Source organism: Theobroma cacao, chromosome 4, assembly GCF_053813885.1.
Source record: "Theobroma cacao isolate CCN51 chromosome 4, ASM5381388v1, whole genome shotgun sequence".
Classification (NCBI taxonomy): domain Eukaryota; kingdom Viridiplantae; phylum Streptophyta; class Magnoliopsida; order Malvales; family Malvaceae; genus Theobroma; species Theobroma cacao.
Window position 1 is genome coordinate 39,396,302 of NC_142642.1, and position 25,380 is coordinate 39,421,681.

Below are 25,380 nucleotides of genomic sequence, written 5' to 3' on the forward strand. Positions count from 1 at the left end.
AACTTAATAATAAAAATAAAATTAATATAATAAATTTATTGAATACGTAATTTAAAATTATTGTAAAAACACTAAACAGGACATCCAATGAAGGTAAAAAATTTACTACTTTTCATATTACATAAGAATACAAATATAATTAAGGTTAAAATTTACTCATTATTGTAACAATTTTGACAAATTAATTACAATTAGAGTGTGCAAACTAGACAATTTCAAATGATATGTCAAAACGTGATTTGGGATTTGTTATAACTATATAAAACCAAAAACAATACATGGTTGAATAAAAACATTTAGTTAAAAGTAAAAAGAAAAAAAATTAAATAAAAACATGATTTGTACTTATATATATATATATTATCTTATCTTCCTTTTATTCATTTATTTATAATAAATAAATAAATAAATAAATATGCCCAATTAGAAATGTCAAAGGATAGAACTCCCCTTATTTTTCAAATACCAAGAGACCTGGGTTCAAGTCCCGGCTCCGACACTCTCCTTTCCTTTTCTCTCGGTCCCCCACGTGCCGAACCCATGAGCCGTTTAGGGTATACGATAAACCTGCTACGGAGTTAGGGTTTATGATATTTGAGCACTAAAATAGAGAAAACCACTTCTAAATTATTTGCTTCATTTGCAGTATCTGAAAATCCATACAAAAAATGGGAAAAAAGAAATTCATCGACAAGAAAAAATCTGCGACGTTCCAATTATTTGCCCGGGACTCCTCCGATCCCAATTACAGCGACGCACCCGGCAGCGATCGAGTCTTCGTCCGAGTCGACAACAACCCTGTCTCCTTCAACACTGTCTTCGACGAAGATAACCATGGCTATAGCAACACTCAACACGACGACGAAGATGACTCCATATTTGCTGACGCACCCGATGACAACGACGGCGGCGGCGGCGACGAGTATGATAGAGTGTTGGGAAACTCGTATTCCGCCGCCGCAAATGAGAAGGCAGCATTGCCGGAGAACGTGAGAAGGGAGATTTTGGAGCTAGGGTTTCCAGATGATGGTTACAATTATTTGATTCATATGCGAGAGATTAGAAATACTGGTGGCGGCTCTGCTTTTTATCATAACCCCAAGTTCAAGCCCGACCAGCTTCCCCGCGATGTAAAGGTTAGTTCAATTTGTCAAATGTTAAAGAATTTGGAGTAAATTGCTGATTAATTGATGTTTGATTAATTGTTTTTGTGTGTTTTGCTTAGGCCTATGATGCTTCGAGAGTACAAATATCGAAATCCAAAGAGGATTATAATGAGAAGTCGATTTACAGTGTTGCGTCAAAGACACTGAGTGCCAGGATGCAGAGAGTGGTTGATCCTGAAGTGGCTGCACTGCTTGATGATAGTGATTTGTCGCGGTTTGGTTTGGATGTTGAGGATTTGGAGGAGGATTTTGTTGTTAGAGCAAACATGGCTGAAGATGGAGAAGGTGATGAGAGTGATAAGAAGTTGGATTTAGTTGAGGAATCTGAGGTTATTCATGAAGGTGTCAAGAGAGCTGATCCTGATTCTGGCAATCAAGAGATTGCAGATGGAGCAAGGAATCACCTAGTGGAACAGAAGCCACGGGTCCGGCGTCTTTTGGATGAGCAATTTGATATTGTGAGTCTTGTTTAGAATAATCCATTTTGATTTTCTTTATTAGTAGAAGACTTACTTTTGATTTTAAGAACCCCGTTTCATCTTAAAGAAAATAGAATTGTCCAATTTGTCTAATTTGTTTAGTGTAGCTTGTTTAATTAGAATCATGTCTGAAGATTTTACCTTTTGCGTGCTGCCTTTCTTTTAACATTGGTATTCTGTTGTATCTCATGATTATCTGGTTATCACAGCTTGAACTTCAAGAATATGGCACTGATGATGATGAACATGAGGGTTACATAGCTGAAGAAGAAGAATTTCTAGCAGACAAGCTAAAAAATGTCCTTAATGAAAATGATATGGATGATTTGGAGCTTGATGACAAGTATAAAGCTCCTGCTGATTTATTGCATGGTAGTGAGAGACTAAAAAGCAAAGAGCTACTGGACTCTGCTGCTGATATCATGCGTCGATGTTCTGAATATGCTGAAAAGTATGAGAATGAAAGTGAAGATGAAAATGTGGTGGTTGTGGAGGAAAGCAGTGATGAGTCAGAGCAATTTGATTGCGAGAGCATCATTTCCACGTATTCAAACCTTGATAACCACCCTGGAAAAATCGGAGCTCCTGAGGTAGCTAGGAAAAAGAAGTTGGCTGAAACTGTTTCTGGGGCCTTAAGTGCCAAAACTCAAGTGATATCTCTTAGAGGAAAAGAGAAGCTCCCTGTGGATTTTTTACCTAATAGTAAAAAGGTTACTACAGAAAAGGTCAAGAGCACTGCAGGTAGCTTAAAAGCTGAACAGCTTAAGAGAAAGCAACATGGTCAGGAGACTAAGGAGGAAAAGAAGGAACGGAAGGTATTATTTGCATATGTGCTTGAACTTGTTTAAGCCAACTTGCTTGAAGAAGTGTTGTTTGCTTTGGAAATGAGATTTAAGTATTCACATCATGTTTTGTACTCCTTCTGACTTGATGAATTATGCTTTCAGGTTGCTGTTAAAGAGGAACGGCGTGAAGCTCGGCGAATGAAGAAGGCAATGAAGGAGCTGTACCAGAGTGAAGCCCAGCAAGCACAGAAAGTTGCTGCTGTAGCTGGTCCATCATCCATTCGATTAATGTAGGTATAGTGATTAATTAAAAATATGGATGATCATACAATTTCAAGAGTGAGAACAATGTGCTTAAGAGTTTGCCTGGAAATCCTCATATGAACATTTGGATTCTGGTGCCACTGTTAGGCATTTAGTATGGGCCATGTGCAGATTTTCCATTATGTTGTTTGCCAGTAATTTTGGAGTGGTAAATGGAAATGAGACTGTTCTGGTCTTCAAATGTGTTGATGAATTTCTGCATGGATCAAACTGGTAATTATTTGTTGCGTAAGTAGTAGTTTCAACTGGTAATTTTTCTTGCATGTCCATTGATTTGATCATATGAATACTTTGAAATCTTGAAATCTTTTGGTTGTAATGTTACAGTTGTCTAGCTTCAATAGCAGCAAGCTGCATGCATATAATGTATAAATTATATATAAACAGGTAAAGGGTACGGGTTCAGGTACTTGATACTACTTGGACAAACACATATTCGGATAGGGTATCCAAGGAATAATATTCATACCTTACTCAGGAATCGTTACTACTTGGACAAAACATTTTCGGGTAGCGTATCCTAGGGATAATACCAGGACCTTATTCGGGAACTCATCTCAAATCCGAATATAGGGATTTGAATCCAGTGTAAGCGGATCAATAAATTTGAGTACCTGAGAATTTAATACCCATTGCAATCCTTACCAGAGATCTAGTAGTAACATATATGACAGTTTGTCAAGAGAAATCCTTTATTTCTTATCCCTCATTGTCTGCCAATAAAAGAGCTTACTGGGGTCACCAATAATTTAAAATTTTAAATTCAGAATACAGTTGTTACGTATTAGCTTATATAGGTTTCTAACAACCCTTTTCTTCGGGCTCAATGGATCAATCAGCTCTCTCCATGGCCCAAACGAACAAATCGTCCGTACATTTCGAAGCCCAATATTCAAATAGGACAACTTAAGCCCGGCCCAAAATCAATATTATTTTAATATTTCCAAATTCAAATTAAAGTGGCTGAAATAGCCAGTTATCCGATGCGCCGCGGACCACATTTATTCAATACAATCGTCGACGCATATATTAACACAACACCAAAATCCCAAAACAAACCGTCTTTCCATTAATTTTTGTCTCCTTCCCTAATTTTGCTCTGCCAAATTGCCACCTCTTCTCTTCTCTCCTCTCAGAGGAGAGAGAAGAAGAAGAAGAAGCAAAAAAAAAAGCACCAAAAAAGGGAAAGAAGCATATTTATTTATTTTCTTTCTTTTTTTTCCGTCTCTTGTAGATAAAAAGAAAAATTAAAAAAAATACCCAATAATCGAACTCTCTTTCACTCTCTCTCCTCTTAGGGTTTCCATTTCCGCCATTGCAGCTCTTTCTTTACCGTCACTGACCTTTAGTTTCACTCACATTGCATCGGAATCGGCGCATTGTTTCGAGAACAGATTCGAGTTCTTGAATTTCTCCGTCTTTTTTTAGGGCTTTTTCGGGATTCTTTTTTGTACAGATCGAGGTGAGTTTATTTGTTTCATCATTTTCTTTATTCTATTGTCTTTGTGATTCTTTTTTGGCAGTGTGATTGCGATTATAGGGTTTTTGATTTTTGATCGAAAAATAAAATCTGCTTTTTTTTTTTTGAATTGTATGACCGCGAAAATTTGTTGTATATGTGCAATGTATATGATTTTTCCCCTTTTTTGTGTTTAATTTTTTAATCACATTTATTGACGTTTGATTTTCATTCTCTAAAAGAAATTAATAAGAAAAAGAAAGATAATAACGTACAACTTTACAAATATGATCGTTATCAAACTATAACTCCTCGAATTGCCAGCATTTATTAAAAAATAATTTTATACACGTGGAATTATTTACTTATTTTTAAATAAAATTTGGGCTGCTGTATGATGTTATGTGCTTTATTATTGCCATAATAATATTGTGGTAATTTTAGCTGGCATTGCTTATTGCAGTGTATAGATTCGGGGCTAACCTTCTCTCAATGGTATGCTCACTTGGAAGTGGTAGAATGGCCGTTATGGCTAGACTTCTTGAAGCAGGAAGCATCTCGTCGGCAGGTATATTGCGACTTCTTGGTTACATTGCATGGTCAAGTTGAAATGATATGCTTTATCTTTGTGAGTAATTAGTAGGTAGTGAAATACAACATATAGAATGGAGTGATACAAGAAAAATAATAAAAGAAATTTCTCAATTTTGCAACGTTCATTTCTTAGTTTTATCCCTTTTTCTTTTATGTATTGTCATGCTATATGAATATTTTAAAAGCAGATAACATACTTGTATTTGTGCCATGCAATTATTCTCTCCTTTCTTTCTGAGAAGTTCTAGGTGATTATTACAGGGAAGTTAGTGGTATGTATTAATACTCCGGTCCACTACAACAAGGAAACCCACAACTTTTGTTGCTCAATGGATATATTACACCTTTGATCCATGTATTTGATGTTCTATTTCGTCTCTCTTTCTCTCTCTCGGTCTTTATTCAAGCATGTACTTGTATATGTAAAACTCCTGATTCACTTTTAAAATAATATAGTAAAAGAAAATAAGCCTGATAGGAAATTCAGTAACCACATGCTTAAACTTGACTGTTTATATCTTTCACTAGGATGATGTAGATTAATTGAGGTTATACATTTTCAAATGAATTTGAGATGTTGGTTTAATTTGCAAACAACATGATATTGACATTGTCCCAACATTTGGCAGAGGAAGTTAGCAATAAAAAATTAGCTGCTCAATACATTTACAGAGAATTACGTGGAGCGGATGAGGCCAATTTAATTGATGAAGAAGGTGATGCTTATGTGCAGACTCATTTTCATTTTGTTGGGTATAAGGTTTAATAATGCTTCTCTTACACGAAATTATATGGTCTTATGGCAGTGATCAAAATAAATGTTCTGTTGATCTTTTATAATGGCTTGTTGATTTTTCTCTCACAGATATGCATGTATTTGGTTTGAAGCCTATGGCTGATCCTTTGCATTTGGTAAGTTTATCTGAGCTATCAATTTTCTGTTTTAGCATTTCAGTTCTCTTTGATATCATGTTACAAAACTCTTCACAGCAAGAGTTATGTCTGTTTATGCTTTCTCTCTCTCTCTCTCTCTCAGCCATTGCTATGCCTTTGCAAATTCAAGGTTCCTTCCATTTGGTTCAGATTTCTCATGTATAATCTTAAATCAATAAGAAATTTCATAAATATTTCCTACATGGGGTTTCGCGAATGTATGGTTAATGAAATGCGAGTAAGAGTTGTAATCTTGTCATATGAGAATACTCCACATATTGTTTGCCTTTCACTTTTGTTGTGTACCAAACTGTCTTTGCAGCATCCCGAAATGTGTTTTATTTGTTTTTACTTTTAAGGGTCATGTCTCATCAAGGTAGAAATTTGTACTTTATATTGTCAGCTTGTTTTATTTATCAGTTGTTGATGTGCACATAAAAGTTTCTTACTGTTACCTGATTTTTTTATTTAATTATGTAGGTATGTTGTAATGCTTGTAAGAAGCCGATCAAGGCAAGTCAATATGCTGCTCATGAAGGTTTGGAGGCATTTTTCTTTGTAACCAATCTTTCCTGATTTAGTCATTTATGATTTAAATCGAACACAATTAAGCACTTAAAACAATTTTGCACATACATGAATCCTGCTCTTGGAATTGAATTTAAGACTAGTTTATTGTTAGTGTCTGTAATTTTGATATCCATTTATCCATGTTTAATGTAATTTCTGTTGTCAATCAATAATTATTGGTCTCAATTATGTTTCTACAAGCTGTATAAATAAGGGATTTATGATGTTATTGTCTACATTTGGTGTTGCTCTCTAGTTGGCACCACTAGCTCTGAATTTTAAGTGGTGTTTTGGTGGTGCTTCACTGAAATTGTTTCTTTTTTTCCTTCTGATTTTCCAGAACTCTGTAGGTTATTAAAAACCACTGAAGAAACTATTTTGGAGCTTGATGGTAGTACTGGGCATAGAAAACCTCCAAGGAAGGAAAGGAAGAAGTCACTAGCTGCTTATGCTAGTATCCTTTCTTTTCACCTCTATTTTTCTTTTGTTTTTTAAATGTGTTTCAGAATTTTGTTGGTTTTGTTGTTCAGTTTAAAACCCCTATTGTTTAATTTGTTGTATTTTGGTCTTTATTTTTAACGTTAGTATTGCTTTCTTAAAAAGAAGTATCAGAAGTGCTGAAAAGAGTTTGTGATGTTTTTTCTTTAATGAAAATTCATTTTTTATTGTCTTGTGCTTTATATTAAAGTAGTGTCTTATATTTTTGGTTTGATTACAGGGAAATTATATTTCGTTGTTGTTTCATATATTCATAGTTCTTAACCTCTATTAGACCAACCTATACCAGTTGGGGAGCAGGAAAGATCTGAAATTATTGATGCTGATGATACTACAGCATCAGAATCCCACATAAATGGACAAATTGGGATGCCTTCTTCCTTAACCATGGATGCAAAAAGTAGGTGGCTAATGTTGTTGATTCCTTTTGTTTTTTGATTTTTTTTTTCTTTTAACACTATGATATTTTGAGGTAATGTGTCATGCAGTCAATGTTTACTTATTATGTGCCAGTTCTCTAATTGCTGCAAGTGCTTCATTACTTGAGCTTGATGTATTATACCCTTTATCTTTTAGGAAATTCTGCTTGTGTAGATACAGCATATGTGATGGATGGCTCAGGAGTTAGTTCTGATAATACTGACCACTCGACCTCTGTAGTGGCACCCTCAACAAAACGCGTTAAACTGTATGTTTCTTTTGTTGCTTTTTGTTTTTTGCATTTTCATAATATTACATTGATCTTAATTTTGATTATCTACTTATAGTTTAGCATGATAGACGTGTCATTTCTTAAACACATTGTACCTTAGTGTACTCATAATTTCCTCTCTTAATTACTGTTGATTTTAGACCAGTTTACTCTTTCCAGAAATGTTGTTCTCTTGTCTGTTTTTTTTCCTTCTTTTAGGATGAGAAGTTTGTGTATTCTTTTGGCCGTGTAGCTTAAACATGGAGTGTTTGAATGTAAATGTTGGAGAAAGATTTTAAGTGGCTGCGCATACGAATATTAGGTTGATACATTTCTTTAGCTATCCAGTTCTCCAAGCCTGGGGATGATAGTTTTTATAAAATGCTCTATCTGTGATATGGTTTGAGGCGTTGCTGTGCCAGGCCCCTTATAACCAATCAAAAAGAGATTATAAGCTTCTGAGGGAATTTATCAGGAAATCTCTCATTATTCAACTTTTGGCATTCTTACAGTTCTTATTAATCAGTGGATAATGCAGTTTTCTTTTTTTTCCATTTTTGTAGGGTAGCTGGTGACCGCCTTCTCCTGCCAGATGGTCCAAAAACAGCTTCTGGTGTGACAAAAACTCAAAATACTCATGACCTACATGCCTGTAAGGCCAGATTTAGTTTGTTGTTTTCATTCTATTTCCTGAATTTCCTCAGCAGGACATTCTCTTATGTTAGCTAATGCAGAAGGCTTTGGTTTTTTTTAAGAATTCTGAATTTTTTAAATGAGAATTTAGGTCTGGCTATGAATCAAGATTCTGGAGTACAGATAAATGCCTCACAAAAGACTAACCTATAACAAAATGTTGATCTTTGTTACTCATGCATCAATGTTTATCATCCATGTTTGCAGCTAGAGATTCTCAAAGAGGAAGAGTTTCAGGATGTGAAACACCTAATGGTAGGCAAGCCCATAAAAACTGTCTGCTGACAAAAGGTAACATTACTGCTTTTACTTGTCTAAAATAGCTTCTGAATGTTGCATTGGACCTTCTTTTTTCATTCTTGACCTTGTTTTTTTCTTCTGGCTCTGCAATTAAATCAGATATTCCAGTTCCTCTTAGTACCAAAATCTATTACTCTCAAAGAAACAGTCGTCTTCGCTTAGCGCTTAGTCATCAGTACTTTGTCACATCAACCAAAGAACTTTGCAGTGACATGGTTAGTCCACAAGCATCACAACAAAGCATGATGCTGTTGCAGGCTTCATCTCAGGGCGTCTGTCCTCTTGATCAGGTGGATAATCTGCTTATCATGAAGGTTTGCCCTGCTAACTATGCTATTTGAGGCATTCCTCTTCCATCTGAGTTGGTTTTGAGTGGGTTGAATGTGACTTGCTTTAGGGCATAAATGAATGAAATAAATATTTCTTTTTGAATGTTGATTCTTTGTTCTTCATGCAATGGTTACCTTTTAAATCACCAATTCTGCATGTAAAGAAAAAAAAATTTCCCTGATTTATCCTGAGTTTTCTTCTCAAATCATCATTTTAATTTTAGTCGGGCAAAAAAGAACAAAAAAGGGTCATTGATACAACTTTGACAAGATACCTAGTCATTCATGCACTCCAATCTTTAAGATCCCATCCTTGGCTTCAATAATCAGTGAAATGCTTTCATTCTAACAGAAAAATGTTTACCAAGCAAACAACAGATTGATGCTCGTTGCTTGAATCTATTAGAGTCAAACACAAAGAAAACCAGCACTGCTTTTGAAGATTGATGAAGTGCCTTGTGACATCTCCTTTGTGATTCATATGTTTCATGCATCTAGAGGAACTAAGGCCGCAAGGATTTAGAAGCTTGTATATCTCCTTTACTGCCCTGCATTTCTCCTGAATTATTTTTTGAGGACTGAATAACTTGATTAATATCTTGTTCCTTGAAATACAGCAAGAGTCTTCTCTGCAGAAACCTGATCAAATTCTTGCTCAAAGTTCAGAAGTATGCTTGAGTAAATCAGTAGGGTGCCTACCATCCAATGACTTTTCAAATCAGCATCCAATTGATAATATTCCAAGGCCTCAGGCGGCAGCTGTTGGATTGGCAAGAAGCAAATATATTTCGAAGCCTTATTCTTTTGCAGGCAACTCAGGTAGCCTACTTACCTAGTTGTATTATTGTTCAAATTTTTAACTTGTTTCTTGTTGAATCATCTGCCCACTCTAAGCTTACAGTAGTTTGGTTTTTCTTTTTCGGTAGGCAAACTGCTGGGGCCCATGCAGCCTCCAAATGGGAGTGTTCCTGTTGTATAGGAAGTCCTGGTTGGAATTTTGCTAGGCAAAGGTGTATTTAGCGATACATGAGAAATGAGAGTTAGGATCCATTTTTGAAATCCTAGAAAGCATATATCACTTCAATTTGTTCATTCTAGCCTTCTGGATTACACTTTTGACAGCCAGCCAGCTAGCCCTTTGTTTATAGTTTTGAAGGAAATAAAGTAAATAGTAAATTATCCTTATTGTATAGCTAATGAAAGGTTGGTAGGATTGTGACAAGGTGCTCCGTTTCAATGAGAAAATCATGCAGAATTTTCCAGAGAGGGTCCTGGAAAAGTTGCCACCAACAACAAATGCCACTGATGCTAATGAAGTGGTGATTGACAATGGTTTGATGGCAACAGACTTGGACAGCCCCTTGTCGTTATGCCTGGGGTATTGTTAAATGTCCCTAACTTGCATTTGTGACAAGGAAATTTCCACTACGCTAACAAAAAGAACCAAAAAAATCTGCTTTGTTGATGATGTGGCTTGTTAGAAAGAATTTGTCTCTTTGGGAGATAATTGATTTCTGTCATTTCATAATGACATTAGCTGCAACTGGGGATTCTTCGATCAAATTACAGTGAAAATTGAGGGTGGGTCTTCCACGACATGATCGGGCTTTCCCACATTTTGTCTTCGGTGAGTAAAGGGGATAGTGTGTTTTGGTTGGCTTAGCTTTTTCTCCTTTGCAATGAGATTCCCAAGTAGCTGAGACTTGGAAAACGCTATTTTAATCGTACTGTTTGGACCAAACTGGAAAGATGTGGGGGCAAAAAGAAGATAGGAAGGAAGGTGGCTTGGCAGCTTCTAAGGAGCAGCCTTTTCAAGCTTTGTCGTGTTGTTTCATGCGCGGTGGATATGGATGGTGCTCCGTGTCACGGCCTTAAAGAAGAGCCGGTGTTAAAAAAGGACGGGGAATTTTACATCGATTATGTATTAAAATATAATTAGATATTTAAATGATCGTATAATTTTTAATCTGTGAAATATTTTTTGTGAAATAAAATTATAAGAATTAATAAGTCAAAGTGACAAGATTTGCATTTGAAAAAAGAACACAGTCCATATTTCTTTTGAAGTATGTGGCATTCACATGCATTTCACTGTTACCTGAGTTGACGAAAGGGGGGTTCCAAGAACGATCGTCTTCTCTGAAAGCCTCAATTTCTTGAATAAATCCAGACTCTCCCAAACCCATGATCAAATCCTTGCTGTATGCACTTTAAACCTCATCATCATTACATTGAAGGCTCTCAGCAGTGTTTGTTGAGTTGTGACGGAAAACGACTAATGACTTCTGAACCAAACCATATTCCACGGAACCAAGGAATGAAAAGGCTTAGCTCATTTATCACAAGGCCAAATAGAAAAGAAAAAAAAGAAGAAAAAGAGGTTTCCCTGTCTATGTTGCTTTTCAAAGCGAACCACCACGAACGGTAGTTGGATTGTATAGAATGTTCCTATAAAAGAATACTTCCCACCAATTTTCCTTCGAATCAACACCCGAAATGTGACCTTGAAGTCCTTATGCTCTCCCCCACGTTTAAGAAAATTACAGTTTAATTTAGTAAAGATTCCATATCTTCATATCGACATGTTCACCCCTGGATTTTTCTCAGTATTATCGATATATCTTCCTGCCTTATCCTGCCGGGCCTTGATTTGACAAGAAAAAGAACAACTTTACATGTATAATACTGTTAGAAAGTAGACTTAATAATTTTAGACACGATATAAGAAGATACCAGTTAAACAGGTTTTAGATTTAGTCTTAACGTGTTTCATATCTAATCGTATCTGACACGTTAAGACACGAAAATTTTCATGTCTTAACATGTCTGACACGACAAACACATTTAAATACGTTTACTTAATCGTGTTATCGTATTTAAACATGTATACGTGACACGTTTATTAACTTATTAAAAATTAATAGTTAAATATTATTTTAACTTTATATAAATAATATTAAATAATTTTTTTAATAATTTTTTTTTATTTTATAAAGGTAATAATGTAATTATTACCATTAAAAATGATGAATGATTTTTTATATTATTAGTATTTGAAGGTTAGATGTTAATGATGTATTTTATTATATTATATGATAATGAATTTTACATATGTTATTTATATTAAATTTTATTATATTTGATGATGCTATTATTTTTGTTTTATTATAATTATTTTTATAATTATAGATTTTAAATTTAAATAATTAAATCATATTTAATTATAAATATTTTTATTTAATCGTATTAAACATGTTAATCGTGTTAAATATGTTAATCGTGTTAAACGTGTTATTAATCGTATCGTGTCATATATTGACAAGTTTAATAAACGTGTTATTAATCGTGTCGTGTCGTGTTACACGTTTATTAAATGTATACATATACGTGTTTTAAATTTAAGATTTGAATATTAAACGTGTCGTGTTCGTGTTTGACCTTAAAGTGTTTCGTGTCTAATCGTATCTGATACGTTTACAATACGAAAATATAAATTGTCAAATCTATTAAAAAAGACAAACGAATTCCTTCTGCCCCTTTGAAATTCTTTGTTTAGTGTAGTAGAGTTTATCTATATACTTTGTAGGAGAATGTAAATTTAGAATATCCATCCCACAAATATGATTCCCTTCATATTTATAAATTTTTTTTATTCCAGAAAGGAACAAGATATATACATCAATACGTATTTATAATTAATTCAAATATTCAGATATTGTAATATAAAATTGAGATTAATATGTTATAAAAAATGAGAAAACGTTAGGCACCCATAGTGGCTTCCGCCCATAGACTGAAATTCTGAGAATCAGAAGATGGAAAGGGTGAGGAGGAGGACCCATGGTTGAGAGAAGATAAGGGGGGGATTAAGATAAATAAGAGGGGAGATATTATTGAGATGGGACCAAAGGTCACATATCACCAACTTCCCTTAGCATTTGAGATAAGGCAACTGATTTAATTGACCATTTTCGATGAGTATTATGCAAGAGATGGAGACTTATAGTCCTACCGATTACCAAACCCTTCAATGGGAACTCTTAATTGGGCAATTAGCATTCATCTTTCCACATTTTGAGTGGAAAAGCCTTAATTACATGAAAGCTATGTAGAAAAAGAATCCTAAGTCGGGGTTTATACCAAAGTTATCTCATTTAATCATTCTTTATTCAATACGACAAAGAACAATTAAAAAATTATATTTTTTTAAGATAATTTTGTAATTTTTTGTCTTTTTCATTAGGTTGTTAATTTTGCTTAATAAAATTACAAAAAAAAAACCTTTAAGTGTAAATAGATAAGTTAATTTTAAATTAAAGGTAATTTGATCATTTTCATGGGTAAAATTAACAATCTAATCTCTCGTGGAAATAAAAATAATCTACAAGATGCTAAATTTAAAAAAAAAAAAATCAAAGAGTGTCATGTGAAAAAAAAAAGTTAAAATAAGAAAACATGTGGGGGGAGTTTACCCTAAATGAATTTTATTAATAAATGTTTTTAAAGGCATTTCTAAAATTATCATATTAAATAAATCTTCTCCTTTAAGAATGCATCTTATTAATTATCAATTATTATATTTTACTATAAAAATATCAACATAAATAATAATTCAACTCCTTTAAAAAATACTCTTAAGAAATTCCTTAAAAAAACCCCATATATATTAGGTATGGGTTTATGAATTATTTTCTTCACAATCTCTAACTTTTACCATAAAGTCAAAAATTTAATACGAATAGAATCTATAAAAGAAAATAATTTAAACCGATGAGATTGATGATAGCACAATGGAATGTGGTATACTTAATTAAAACAAATACATAGTTAATCTCGTACTAGTCTTAATCCCATCTTAATACTTTGTCAATTAATGACTCTAATTCACGAGGTTTACATTACATCATTCTGAATAATATAACACCCAAATTATTAATTAAAAATAAAAAGAAGCGGACAGCTTCTACCAAAAAATTGTGTGAATCAATGTGAACATTGAATGTATAAAAAAAATACATTTTTTAATACATAAAAAAGAAAATTGCAAATTTAATATACTAACTAATAAAATTATCTTTAAAATGTATAAAAATATAAATAAATAAATTATTATAATATAAGATATTTCATTAAAAAAATGGAAGGAAAAGACAAATTGATCTTTTTCTTTACCAATACAACCAACTCCGCCTGCTTGACATGGCAGCCCTTTTTGGTCTTGGTCTTAATAAAATAAATAATAATAAATTAATAATAGTAATAAAAATTGTCAATTACGATTGCTTTTTGAATTATTTTATTTTTGGGTGACATTGTATCCTTTGCCCAAAAGCAAAATTAGGTAGGAAACATTGAGGAATATATATTTTTCTATCCTCACTTTTTTTTTTCATTTACCAACTACTTGTATTTATTACTATTACTTATTTGTTAAAATTGATCGGAAAAATAAGTAAAAATACAATTTTTGGTAAAGCAAACTACCTTAATACCTAAAAATAAAAATAATTGGATATTTATGATTGGTTCTTTCTGGTTTAAATTGTTTTAAAACTATATTAAAACGTGAGAGTTTAGATGGTTTTTTAAAATAATATTATTGATATGTCTGAATATGTATTTTTAATTATATAATTTTAAAATATTACGAGGTAAGTTTGTTATTAATAAATGTTGAAATTTCATTTTTGCAATGATTTTAAAATAATTTAAACTCAAAAAATAATTGTATAAGTTTAGAAAAAAAATTAAAAAAGGTAGGTTTTGAATATTTCCAAAAAAAAACAAAACAACTTCTTTACAAAAGGGGAAGCCAGACAATTTCCTCCTCATAAGAACCGCCTCTTTCATATTAGTTCTCCCTCCCTCTGTTGAAAGTCTAAACAAACGCTAGAAAACTTCTGAACCCAATTTTCAATCCAAATCCCAAAGCCACCTCTTTAAGCAAATCCTCTAGAAAACAACAAAAACCCAACAATCTCCTAAGTTTCTTACAACCCCTTTTTTCAAGATTGCATGCGAAATATAAGGGGCTAGACATTGTCACCAACTATCTTAAGCTTTGTTGCACTTTTTTGACGTTATTCATGACAATAAAGTGCATTGCTAGGCTAAGGTCACGCCGGGTGGTTCAAGACCAACTGGATGGTTCAGACCAAGAGGCGGTTGGCGGTGGTTGCTGCTGGGCCAACCTGCCTCAGGAACTGTTAAGGGAAGTTCTGTTAAGGATTGAAGACTCTGAAAGTATTTGGCCTCAAAGAAAGAACGTGGTAGCTTGTGCTGGTGTTTGCAGGAGTTGGCGGGTTATCGTTAAAGAGATCGTTAAGGTTCCTGAACTATCAGGAAAATTAACTTTTCCCATCTCAGTTAAACAGGTTTTCAATCTTTAACTTCCTTACTGTTTTCTGTCTCCCTCTGTTTTTGTCTGAAAATCACGGTTTCCAATTACTTGCTTACTTGTGAATAAAAATTGTTCTTTAATTTTTTTTCGTTCATTGTTTAAAGTTTTTCAGAGCTGTGATTGAATGAAGATTGTAGCTTGAAGTTGAATTACTGTGGTTGTATCCAATCCTTTGTTTGGAAACAGGGTCATTTGATTATGGCTGCTAATGTTTTAGTTTTCTGTGTGTATTTTTCTTTGTTTAAAATCTTCATTTAAGGCTTGGAAAGATTTTCTACTGTTCTGGTTTGCCAAAGGAATGTTTTTTTAAGCATTTCAAAGTGATGATAAATCCAATTATGCTAATGTCTTCTGCATTCTGCGGGTTCTAAAAGTGCTAGAACAAATTTCCTTTTACTTTCCTGGGAGTCTTGTGCTGAGATTTGTTTCCCAATTTTTATGCCTGGTGATCTGATTTGTAGTCTAATTTCCTTGTTTGGATTGAAGATAAAAGAGATAAATTTGAATCGATGCCTTCCTTTCTCGATAAATGTACCTTCGAACTGCACAAATTAGGCAACTTCTTGGAGAATCTTATCCTATCAGTCTGCTTTTAGAGATGCAATGATAATTTGGGGAAATTTGCTTCTTCAAAGATATTTCTAGTTTTGTGCCATTTTGTCTATTGGATATTGACAACTAGACTGGGTAATTTTACAATCAATAAGTGCTAGGGGACCATCATGACTCCCTAATCATTTTGCCCTTTATGCAGTAAACTTATTCGATAAACTTCCACTAAGACTGGTTCAGGATTTGGGACCACTTTCAGCTTCAACCAGTGTGGGCTAACAGTAATCACTAGCTAGCTACCTATCTTTCCGGAGTACTGTTCTTTCTCTGCCCCCAAGTGCTACCACCCCAATCCCCAAAGCCCCAACAAAGCCTCTTTCTTTAACTGTCGTTTTGCTTTCCATTATGTATGTACTGTATTTATTGGGTTAAAGATCTTGTGTGAACCTAATTAGTCTTTTAATGGAATCATTTTGATTTTGAAATTTTCATGGTGAGCAATTCACACGCAAACTTGTGTTGGATTGTCTGCAGCCTGGTCCAAAGGATTGTCTCCTCCAGTGCTTTATAAAGCGGAATCGATCTACCCAAACATATCACCTTTACCTTGGTTTAACTAATGGTGAGCACATTTTCTGTCTTTTATTTGTTTTTGTGGTTCCTCTGCCTGTTCAATCAAAGCTGTCGATGTATTTCAAAACAACTAATCATGCTTGTTGCATTATGATTGGACAGCGATTTCATTGACAATATCTTCATATAGTTTTTCCTTCATGAGCTTGAACACTTAGTAATTTTTGTTTATATTTCTGTGACAGCACTAACCGATGATGGAAAGTTCCTTCTTGCTGCCCGTAAGTCTAGGCGTCCTACTTGCACAGATTATATCATCTCTATACGGGCTGAAGATATGTCAAAGGGGAGCAGTACTTATGTTGGGAAATTGAGGTGAGCAGTGAGCTATAACTAATGAGATGATATGGAATTAGTTCTGTTTTTTGTCTTATCTTGTGGGCTCAAATCTTATATCTTTCTTTCCTTTTGGCAAGATCAAATTTTTTAGGGACAAAGTTCACTGTCTTTGACGGACAGCCTCCTCATGCTGGTGCAAAGATGACCAAAAGTCGCTCCTCTAGGCTAGTAAATTTGAAACAAGTTTCACCAAGAGTCCCTTTCGGAAACTACCCCATCACTCACATTTCATATGAATTGAATATGTTAGGTTCAAGGTGAGAGTTTCCCCATATTTTGCTCAAGGATTTTATAATTTCTGGTTCTCTCTGTCATGTGGGGGATCATAGAGTGCTAATTCCCCAAAGCCATGGTGGTCTTTCATTATTGATTTAGCTCAGGCATTAATTTCTCTGTGATCTTCCACATTCCAGTAGTTGATGCAAATATGTTTTATGACTTCCAGGGGTCCAAGGAAAATGCAGTGTATTATGGATTCCATCCCTGCCACTTCGATAGGACCAGGAGGAGTAGCCCCCACCCAGGCTGAGTTTTCTTTCAGCAAGGTGGATCTATTTCCATCGATCCCAATCTTTCATTCAAAATCAGCTGGCATGGAGAATTTTCTATCAGGACCTTTATCTGGCCAAAAGGATGGTGCACTGGTGTTGAGAAATAAGGCTCCAAGGTGGCATGAGCAACTCCAGTGTTGGTGCTTGAATTTCCATGGACGAGTGACAGTTGCTTCAGTGAAAAACTTTCAACTGGTGGCTTCTCCAGAAAATGGACCAGCTGGGCCAGAGCACGAGAAGATTATCCTCCAGTTTGGAAAAGTGGGGAAGGATTTATTTACCATGGATTATCGGTATCCAATCTCAGCATTCCAAGCATTTGCTATCTGCCTCAGCAGCTTTGACACTAAGATTGCTTGTGAATGAATGATGCATGATTGTCAACAGGTTTGTATTTAATTATCTGAAAAAGTAACTAGCCCCATTGCCAGCTTAACTTTTCTTCTTCTCTACCCATGTTTTTAATTCCCGAATCAACCAGCTTAAATATCTGCAATGATTTCAAGAGGGTGATTGGTGGGCATTATTTGGACCTGTAATGTTTAACAGTAACCATGACAATTGATTGCTCATCCAACTGATGATTACGAGCTCTGATGTGTCAGGCTAACTACTAAGTAGTAATACATACAAATTACCATGCACACCATAGTTATTGAAATCTATGAATAATACTAATATGTTTTCCTATTTTTCCCAGGAGCAGGGATGTAGGAAGATTGTTGCAATAAGATTGAAGGTGAAGGAGATACAAATGCTGGTGTTTTGCTGGGGTTGAAGTGGAAAGAAAGCTTCTAATCATCTCAAGGACCATTAACATGTCAACTCGGATTTTGGATTTGCTCAAATTATGCGAAAGAATTAGAAGTTACAGGGAGTTAGTACAGTGGAACTTCCTAGGTTGGCAAGTTCTATTTATTTTCTTCAGTTTTGTACATAATAATTATTTTTACAAGGATCTTCCTTTGCTCTGTTTCTAGTCCGCCGATGTAGTTGAACTAATTTGCGTATGTTTTGGGAAAAAAAGCACATTCATTAAGGAATACAACCCAAGTTATACTTTCTGAACTTTATCTTAATCCGATTATAAAATACTCTAATCTTAATCGGATTGGATAATGCAATTTATCCAATTACAAAATCAGATCGGATAAGGTAAGAGATTCTATTACAAGTATTCATCGACAACCACTCTCAACTTATATGTTGAACCCAATGTTAGCTACTCCAGCAAGTAGTTGGGAAAAGGAGTAAAGCAAACTCTTAGAAACGGATGTCGTTAACAGTAGTAGGAAACAGAGGCGGTTACATTATTGTTAGATTATGACTTGTTTAAGCTTTGAATCGTTGCTACTTAACTTTTATGAGTACAATCACATGTTTGTTGAGAAGAGTCATGCAACTTTCACAGGCTTGAAACCCTGTTTCTAATCTTTCCGAGGAGGGGAGGACGCAGCCAGGGAAAGCGTGACCAAAACCCCCATAAGAGAACCTGAATGTTGGGGGGTCAAAACCCATGGTTGCTTGATAAATATAAACATTATACTAAACTAAACCCAAGGTTGGATTTCTTCTTTTAAAAGGGAGAATTAAAGAGAATTGGCCCATACATTCGGAAATACGGTGCTGCTGCTCTCTCTAAAAAATACAAGCTTAAAAGATAATTGTCAATATATTCTGAGCTCTTCTTGCAGAACAGAAAATATTTGCTTAGCTATGTATGTAATATACTCACAGTACAATCTTTTCCCCGTCCAATAATTTGGTTCTTATAAGAATACTATGTACACATAAATATGTCCTCTTAACTCTCACTAAGCTGCTTGCATTTGGATGTTTGCGTCTGAACTTGTATGCACAGATTCAGTGGCTTCTTCCTCTTCAGCTAGCAAATCGTCTGAATGCAATTCAGGTTGACTTAGGCTCCTGACAAACTCGGTGAATGAAGGAAAATGTTCGGGCGAGAAGAAATGAGCTCCCATCCTCTGATAAGTGAACAAGTCTAAAACATTCTCACCCAACATATTTTTCTTGATCTGCTGGAAACTACCAGGAGCTCCAGAAGCCAAGTTCTGGCCTGAAACCTGAACCTTGTGCTTTCCGCAAGCTGTTCTGATTTGTGCAAGTAATAATTCAGGGCTCGAGAGAGATTCGTGTGGCTGGTGTGCATCTGACAGATCCATCCCAGGCAAGATGATTTTGCATGAATTCCGTGCAAACATCTGTGCAACTGCTTCATAGCCATCTCTTGAGGCAGTGTTATAGAAGCCAGCTGTCAGTTCACAAGGGTGTGCCCGGGTTTTGTACCACGAGTACATCAGTGGGACTTTTCCATAGACATTCACTGCAGTATCACCAAAAATTGAAGAGGCAAGAGAGAGGAGACGATTGCCATGAGATATGAGCTCGTTTGAGTACCAGGAAAGGAAGAAGTCACCATAAGGACTTTCCCATGATCCACCGTGATCCCTAAAGAAGTTATTTGAGTTGGGTGACTGATGATAAGTGGGGGCATCATGAGGACCACCTAGTCCCCATAATGGGTTTCCATTTGCTTCAGCATGTTGCTTAAGAAGGTTAAGCATGTTTAAGTCATAACATTGGAACTCCCCAATTCCAGTAATTTTGTCACTTTTGGCAGGCTTGTGGTGAGAGGGATATCGAAGCTCACCATCAGGTCCTAGACCCATTGAGATTCCCTGAGAAACCACAATACAGAAGCCATTAGCATCAGCACACCAAGATAGGGTCTAAGATATTGGCTTATTTAATCGAGTTATTCTATAGGCAAAACTTCTTACCATGATTGTAGAACCAATGAAAGGTGAGAATGCAGACTTAAAGCTTGCACAGAAGTCGTGGTAAACTTGAATTGGAGTCTTTCCATTAAGAACAGCAAGATCATCAACAGCCAGTGATAGACTTTCTCGATAATGCTGTCCAGACCGATCTCTAAAGAAGATACTAGATTGGGATTCCCCAATCTGCATTACCCACTTGGGAAGTGGGATTTTAGGTTGTCTGGATGCGTGAAAGCAGAGTGATACATGAAGCTTGAGATCTGCTTTCTGGACCATCTCTGCAACAGCAAGATAGCCTGACCAGCCATACTTTCCCATTGCTTCATTCTCAACCACTCCCCACCAGACAGGCAATTCAACACCTTCCACGCCCAAAAGCTTCAAAGCTTTTAGTCCTGCAGCAATTGCTCGGGCGTGGTTTACTGTATTGCAGTCAGAAACTGTATCTAGAGGCAGGCCAACAAATAATCTTACTTTATCAAGCTGCAAAAACCAAAATTTGCTATGATCAGCATAAACAGAAGTTTGACTCAACAACCAAATCCGGCTGATGATATTTTTTAAAGCAAGAGAGTTGGAGCAAGATCAAACTGTAACCATTAATGCTACCGGTTTTAGGTCTTTGCATCATAGGAAACATGCAATTGTTTATCCTTTCAATTGATACAAGAGGGAAAGAAGATTTCAACTTTATCAGCCAGTATTTGCAGTGAAACAACTTGTATCTAACCTTTCGATACCTTAAAGAGAATGACATTTTGCTAGCATCGCATTCTATAATGAATGAGTGCCTCTCAATTGTACTCATTCAACAATCAATGCACTAATGAGAATATAAATCCAAATGCCATAACTCTGTCACTAAAACAAGCTTAAAACTAAATGAACAGGAGCTATTAATATGCTAATATGGAAGTAGTGAAAGAATCAAGTACCTGTTACTAAATTTCTTCACACTTCACCATTAGAACATATATGATTTATCCACATAATTTGCATTTGGGATATGGGATTTTGTTTGATTATCTAAAATCTATAAAAATAAATAAACTCCAACATCCTTCTAACTCAGATAACAACTTCACCTTTACTATCATTAATTTAAAACAAACATCTCAATAGAATTATCCCTCTTCAACAAATAAAAAAAATAACGAAAAGCAAATACTCAAGAACAAAACCAAAAACTAAATAATTAAAACTTACAGAATTCGATCCTGTAGAAGACTTGGATTCAAGAACGGCTTCGGAGTGGACAGCTTCCAACGTAAATCTGAGCCTAGCTTTCCTAAACCTCGCAGTTTGACTCTCAAAACAAACACTGTTAGGTTTCCGGGACAAGATTTTACTTTTATCATTATTTTTCCCAAAACAAAACCTTAAGTCCCTGTATGCTAACTCGGTTTTACAGATCTTTGCCTGAGAAGAACTCCCAATCACCGACACCTCCATTTCTAACCCAAAATTCCAACCTTTTCTTTTCCCACTAAAAAGAGAAACTCAGACAGAACTACCCCAAAATCTTCAAAAAAGAAAAAGGAAAAAAAACAGTTTATTTCTAGAGCTTTGAACAATTAAACCCAAACCAACAAAAGAGAACCCAAAGCTCAAAATCAAGCCTTTTATCTAAAAAGATTAAACCCAGATCAAAATTTACACCAAAAGAACTTCTAACAAAAAACCCCAAAAAAAGTTATTTGCTCTCAGATCTAAAGCTGCAATAAAAATCCTAAAAATATGGGATGAAATGGGTTGTATGAAGAAGAATAAAGGAGGGACCTTATAACTTTGGTCTCAATCGAAATGAGAGAGTTTTAGCAATTTTCTTTTTCTTTTTTTGGACTGAAATGAAATTTTTAGAGAGAAGTCAAGAAATTTGAGCTGCTTTATTCATGGCTTGGGGTCCCTTAAATAAACGCTTTTCGCGTAAAACGAACAAAAATGGTGGGTATCTGCCACGTGTAAGCCTTATAGATTGCCAAATTTTCAGCCGCATAATAATACTTTTGTCGCCCTTTTCTCCCACCTTAATTTTATCATTCTTCAATCCTTTTTAATCTGTAGCCGTAGCCTCATCCATTTTAACTAGGGCAAATAATCTTACACGTAATCCATTTGATCAGTTAAAACACCCTCTTTTCTTATCTTTTCTTACTTATTAAGAGTCGATTTTACAATAATATTTCACAAATAAAAATAAATGCAAAATCTTTACTTGATAAAGAATTAAAAACATGAATTTTTTTTGAAATTTTGGGTTTTGCGTAAAAAGATTGAAAAACATGGTGATGTGGATAAAATCTTATCCATAAATTCAATAATTTATTGATATTTCCTGGAATAGGGAAGTCTGATCTTGTCAGGGAACATTGGCTTTCTAACCAGTTGGAGAGTGGATAATACAAAGGATATTTTAAATGTTGGATACATTGTATTTAATAATAGTATCATCTTTTATACAGTAATTTATCCAAAAGTACTCATAGGATTAATTTTTAAATATTAAAAATAAATAAATCCAACTGCTGAGGAAGTTGGCAAACCATGTGGCCATTATTCCAACGGTCCATTGCATTTATTAATTAGAGTCACTTGAAAAGAGGGAATAAAATAATCTTGTATTCTTGTCTTCAGATTAAATTGTTCAAAAATCGAAAAATCTTAAATTAAAATATTTAATTCAATAGTAAGTGTACGTACCATTTATTTAAAAAAAAGAGATTCAATAATCTTATTTTATAAATAAAAAAATTACAAACTTTTTTTAGTATTCATTTTTTGGGGTGGTAGAAAATTTGAGAAAGGTGGGGATTGGTCAACACTCAACAACAGTAAGTGATTTTGTGGATATGGTGTAGGGAACTTGGGTGACGTGGAAAGTTGATGGACACCTCACACTTCTTTTTTTTGGTTTATTGCCAAAAATTCAATGATAGAGATTTGGATTGGGATGACACGTGGAAGCTAACAAGGGAGGCGGTGGGCAGGCTGCTGACTCAGGTCCATGCCAGATGGGACCTACCTCCCTCACATTCTGTGGTCTTTGATTGCCCACTGCTGCAATCCACAGCCGCTATTTTAATCATTCAAAAACAGAGATAGACAAGGACAAATTTGGAAATTTATTTTTCTTGTTTTCCCATTTCAAGTCAAGACTCTAAATTTATATGCAAATTATTTACATCCATCACCTAATTAACTCAATCAATCCTAAAAATAATTCATGTAAATAGAAATAACTAAATACCATGTTATTAATCCCTTTTTTAACTAAAAAATCATATAATTTACTTAATTAAAAAAATTAAATTTAAATTTATTATAAATATTTATATTCAATATTTTCGTTCATAAAAAAGAATTATACTTGAACTACCAAGTTAATGATTTGAAATCATACTTTCTTCCTTCGCTTCTAAGTTACAATCATTATGTTTAATTTAGACACGTCACGATAAGAAAAAGATCGAAACACAAATAATATACGTAATTAATTGAAATTAAAATGTTAAAATATTAAGAGGAATTTATAGTACAAAATTATACAAAAAAAATTTACATAAGAATCGGATGATGACAGTGGTAGGACAGCTGAGGTTGTTGGGTTATCGATTGTCCTCTCATTTCAAATTGGAAACAAAAAACATCTCAAGTTGAATGTATGTGAATGTGTAGAGAGATTTTCCCTTTACAGGTGTATTTTCGTACGTAGTGGTGTTGGTGCATTATGAGGATTCAATCAAATCAAGCACATGTTTTCCTTTTCTCCAAAATTGAACTATCAATGGTCCACTTTGTTTGCTGATAAATATATTTGGAGGTTTTGATGGGTTTGGTTTCAAGCAATTTCGTGACCATCCATGCCACTTGCTTGGTGCCTTTCAAGTCTCAAGAACCAAAATAAGAGAGAGAGAGAGAGAGAGAGGATAGACTTTGTTTGGCAATGGCTAAAACCTATGATGTGTTTACTATTTAAAGTACTTCACTGGTTTTTGATAGCTCAAAACTTGGCCTAAACCCTAATTTCTTTTTTTCTTTTTTTTAAAGGAAGAAAAACTAAACCTTATCCGAAAGAATTTTAATATATTTTCATATTTTTTTGGTAATTAAATCTAAAATGGATATAGTTTTTCCATTCACGTTTAAAGGTATTTTTATTATTTTATTAGATAAAATTAATAATTAAATTTTTTATAAAAATATAAATTATTCATAATGTATTAATAAAAAATAAAAATGATCCACAAGATGTTAATTGAAAGAAGAAAAAAACACGGGTACATGTAAATAAATGGGTCAATTCATATTAATCTAAACTATATAATAAAAATAAAAACTTTGGGGAGCCATGAATCATTTGGTAGGAAAGAGATGTGACAATTATTGGATAAAAAAAGAAAGAAAATAGTAAATGTCACTTGGCACAAATTGTGGCTCACTTTTGCACCAAATAAAGCATGATCCATGTGTGAAAATTGGAAAGGTAGGTAAACTCAATCCTAGAATTCTTGCTACATCGCTTTGGTATGTTTTGTTGTTTCTCCAAAATGAGAAATTGTCACTTTGAATTCCACAATCCTCATTCTGTTGTTTCATGGTGCTATAGCCTAATTAGCCCTTTAATTTATAGCTTTTTAGCTGAAAAAAAAAAAGGAAAAGGAATTTTAACCTTTTTTGCTTGGAAAATGCTTCCATGTGTATGACTTTGCCGACCACGAGATACCCATGTCAATGGTGAACTTTCAAAAACAGCAATGATCTCTGCCTGGCGGGATTGTATGACTTTGAATCTTAGGTATTTTTGTCTAGTTCTTGGCTGTACATTTCATTTTGAACAGAAAGTCTTGCTTCAATAGGCTGACCATACACACAAACATCTTTGGTTTGGCCTTTGATAAAGAGTTACCTGTTTGAATGAGATCATAATTAACATTATGGTTATATAATAATATATATTGATAATGTATCGAATATAAATCTTTTATTATCATGGGTATACTTAATTAAAGAATTCATGTGATGTGTTGTACACTCGAGTTTTCATGGTTGAGAGCCAAGCCATCATGGAAATGCCTCTGTTAAATATTACTTGGCAAGAGTTGAATGGGCCATGTCGAATGAATAATTGATGCTATGACCATGATTGACTGATTGTTGCTCGTGATTTTGACCATCGGGTGCATGTATCCATTTATACTATAAACCTTTCAATTTTTCAGGAATGGAAATTTATGGAACAGCCTCTTGCTCCAGAGTCTCTTGGACCTGAAAACATGGAACCTT

The 25,380-nt window shown here is 34.4% G+C and overlaps 4 protein-coding genes across 7 annotated transcripts; 3 read left to right on the plus strand and 1 right to left on the minus strand.

Moving 5' to 3' along the window:
• The first annotated feature begins 541 nt into the window (after window positions 1–541).
• On the plus strand, window positions 542–2,935 carry LOC18603432 (Low temperature viability protein). Its single transcript, XM_007035408.3, has 4 exons — window positions 542–1,136; window positions 1,226–1,624; window positions 1,855–2,460; window positions 2,593–2,935. Exons 1-4 carry the CDS (start codon window positions 669–671, stop codon window positions 2,722–2,724), a joined length of 1,605 nt encoding a protein of 534 aa, XP_007035470.3. The 5' UTR covers window positions 542–668; the 3' UTR covers window positions 2,725–2,935.
• An 867-nt stretch (window positions 2,936–3,802) lies between these two features.
• On the plus strand, window positions 3,803–10,087 carry LOC18603433 (uncharacterized). Of its 4 annotated transcripts, none has more exons than XM_088805616.1 (13): window positions 3,803–4,216; window positions 4,677–4,781; window positions 5,437–5,523; window positions 5,673–5,719; window positions 6,221–6,278; window positions 6,651–6,764; window positions 7,083–7,208; window positions 7,385–7,496; window positions 8,063–8,151; window positions 8,400–8,483; window positions 8,592–8,782; window positions 9,457–9,640; window positions 9,748–10,087. In XM_088805616.1, the coding sequence occupies exons 2-13, from the start codon at window positions 4,706–4,708 to the stop codon at window positions 9,798–9,800; spliced, it is 1,221 nt and encodes a 406-aa protein (XP_088661742.1). In that variant the 5' UTR covers window positions 3,803–4,216; window positions 4,677–4,705; the 3' UTR covers window positions 9,801–10,087. The 4 variants fall into 4 exon arrangements, with proteins under 4 accessions (XP_088661742.1, XP_007035471.1, XP_088661741.1 ...); XM_007035409.3 differs by having other exon boundaries at window positions 3,804–4,216; window positions 8,592–8,806; window positions 9,439–9,640; XM_088805615.1 differs by having other exon boundaries at window positions 3,804–4,216; window positions 8,592–8,806.
• Window positions 10,088–14,626: 4,539 nt separating this feature from the next.
• Window positions 14,627–18,364, plus strand: LOC18603434 (tubby-like F-box protein 3). The gene is made up of 6 exons (XM_018119542.2): window positions 14,627–15,195; window positions 16,308–16,395; window positions 16,592–16,721; window positions 16,823–17,002; window positions 17,191–17,683; window positions 17,997–18,364. Exons 1-5 carry the CDS (start codon window positions 14,908–14,910, stop codon window positions 17,660–17,662), a joined length of 1,158 nt encoding a protein of 385 aa, XP_017975031.2. The 5' UTR covers window positions 14,627–14,907; the 3' UTR covers window positions 17,663–17,683; window positions 17,997–18,364.
• A 478-nt stretch (window positions 18,365–18,842) lies between these two features.
• Window positions 18,843–21,988, minus strand: BMY3 (beta-amylase 3). Its single transcript, XM_007035414.3, has 3 exons — window positions 21,304–21,988; window positions 20,098–20,580; window positions 18,843–19,995 (listed from the first exon to the last, which is right to left on the minus strand). The coding sequence occupies exons 1-3, from the start codon at window positions 21,547–21,549 to the stop codon at window positions 19,111–19,113; spliced, it is 1,614 nt and encodes a 537-aa protein (XP_007035476.3). The 5' UTR covers window positions 21,550–21,988; the 3' UTR covers window positions 18,843–19,110.
• Between the last annotated feature and the right edge of the window lie 3,392 nt (window positions 21,989–25,380).

Excerpts from the sequence above, each read along its gene's own strand:
- LOC18603432 (XM_007035408.3), top strand. The coding sequence starts at position 669 with ATGGGAAAAAAGAAATTCATCGACAAGAAAAAATCTGCGACGTTCCAA. Across the intron at positions 1,137-1,225 it reads AGCTTCCCCGCGATGTAAAG|GCCTATGATGCTTCGAGAGT; the intron begins GTTAGTTCAATT and ends TGTTTTGCTTAG. Across the intron at positions 2,461-2,592 it reads AGGAAAAGAAGGAACGGAAG|GTTGCTGTTAAAGAGGAACG; the intron begins GTATTATTTGCA and ends TTATGCTTTCAG.
- LOC18603433 (XM_007035409.3), top strand. The coding sequence starts at position 4,706 with ATGGTATGCTCACTTGGAAGTGGTAGAATGGCCGTTATGGCTAGACTT. Across the intron at positions 7,209-7,384 it reads CTTAACCATGGATGCAAAAA|GAAATTCTGCTTGTGTAGAT; the intron begins GTAGGTGGCTAA and ends TTTATCTTTTAG. Across the intron at positions 8,152-8,399 it reads TACTCATGACCTACATGCCT|CTAGAGATTCTCAAAGAGGA; the intron begins GTAAGGCCAGAT and ends CCATGTTTGCAG.
- BMY3 (XM_007035414.3), bottom strand. The coding sequence starts at position 21,549 with ATGGAGGTGTCGGTGATTGGGAGTTCTTCTCAGGCAAAGATCTGTAAA. Across the intron at positions 20,581-21,303 it reads CTTCTACAGGATCGAATTCT|CTTGATAAAGTAAGATTATT; the intron begins GTAAGTTTTAAT and ends TGGTTTTTGCAG. Across the intron at positions 19,996-20,097 it reads TCATTGGTTCTACAATCATG|GGAATCTCAATGGGTCTAGG; the intron begins GTAAGAAGTTTT and ends GTGGTTTCTCAG.
- LOC18603434 (XM_018119542.2), top strand. The coding sequence starts at position 14,908 with ATGACAATAAAGTGCATTGCTAGGCTAAGGTCACGCCGGGTGGTTCAA. Across the intron at positions 15,196-16,307 it reads TTCCCATCTCAGTTAAACAG|CCTGGTCCAAAGGATTGTCT; the intron begins GTTTTCAATCTT and ends GATTGTCTGCAG. Across the intron at positions 16,396-16,591 it reads TTACCTTGGTTTAACTAATG|CACTAACCGATGATGGAAAG; the intron begins GTGAGCACATTT and ends TTTCTGTGACAG.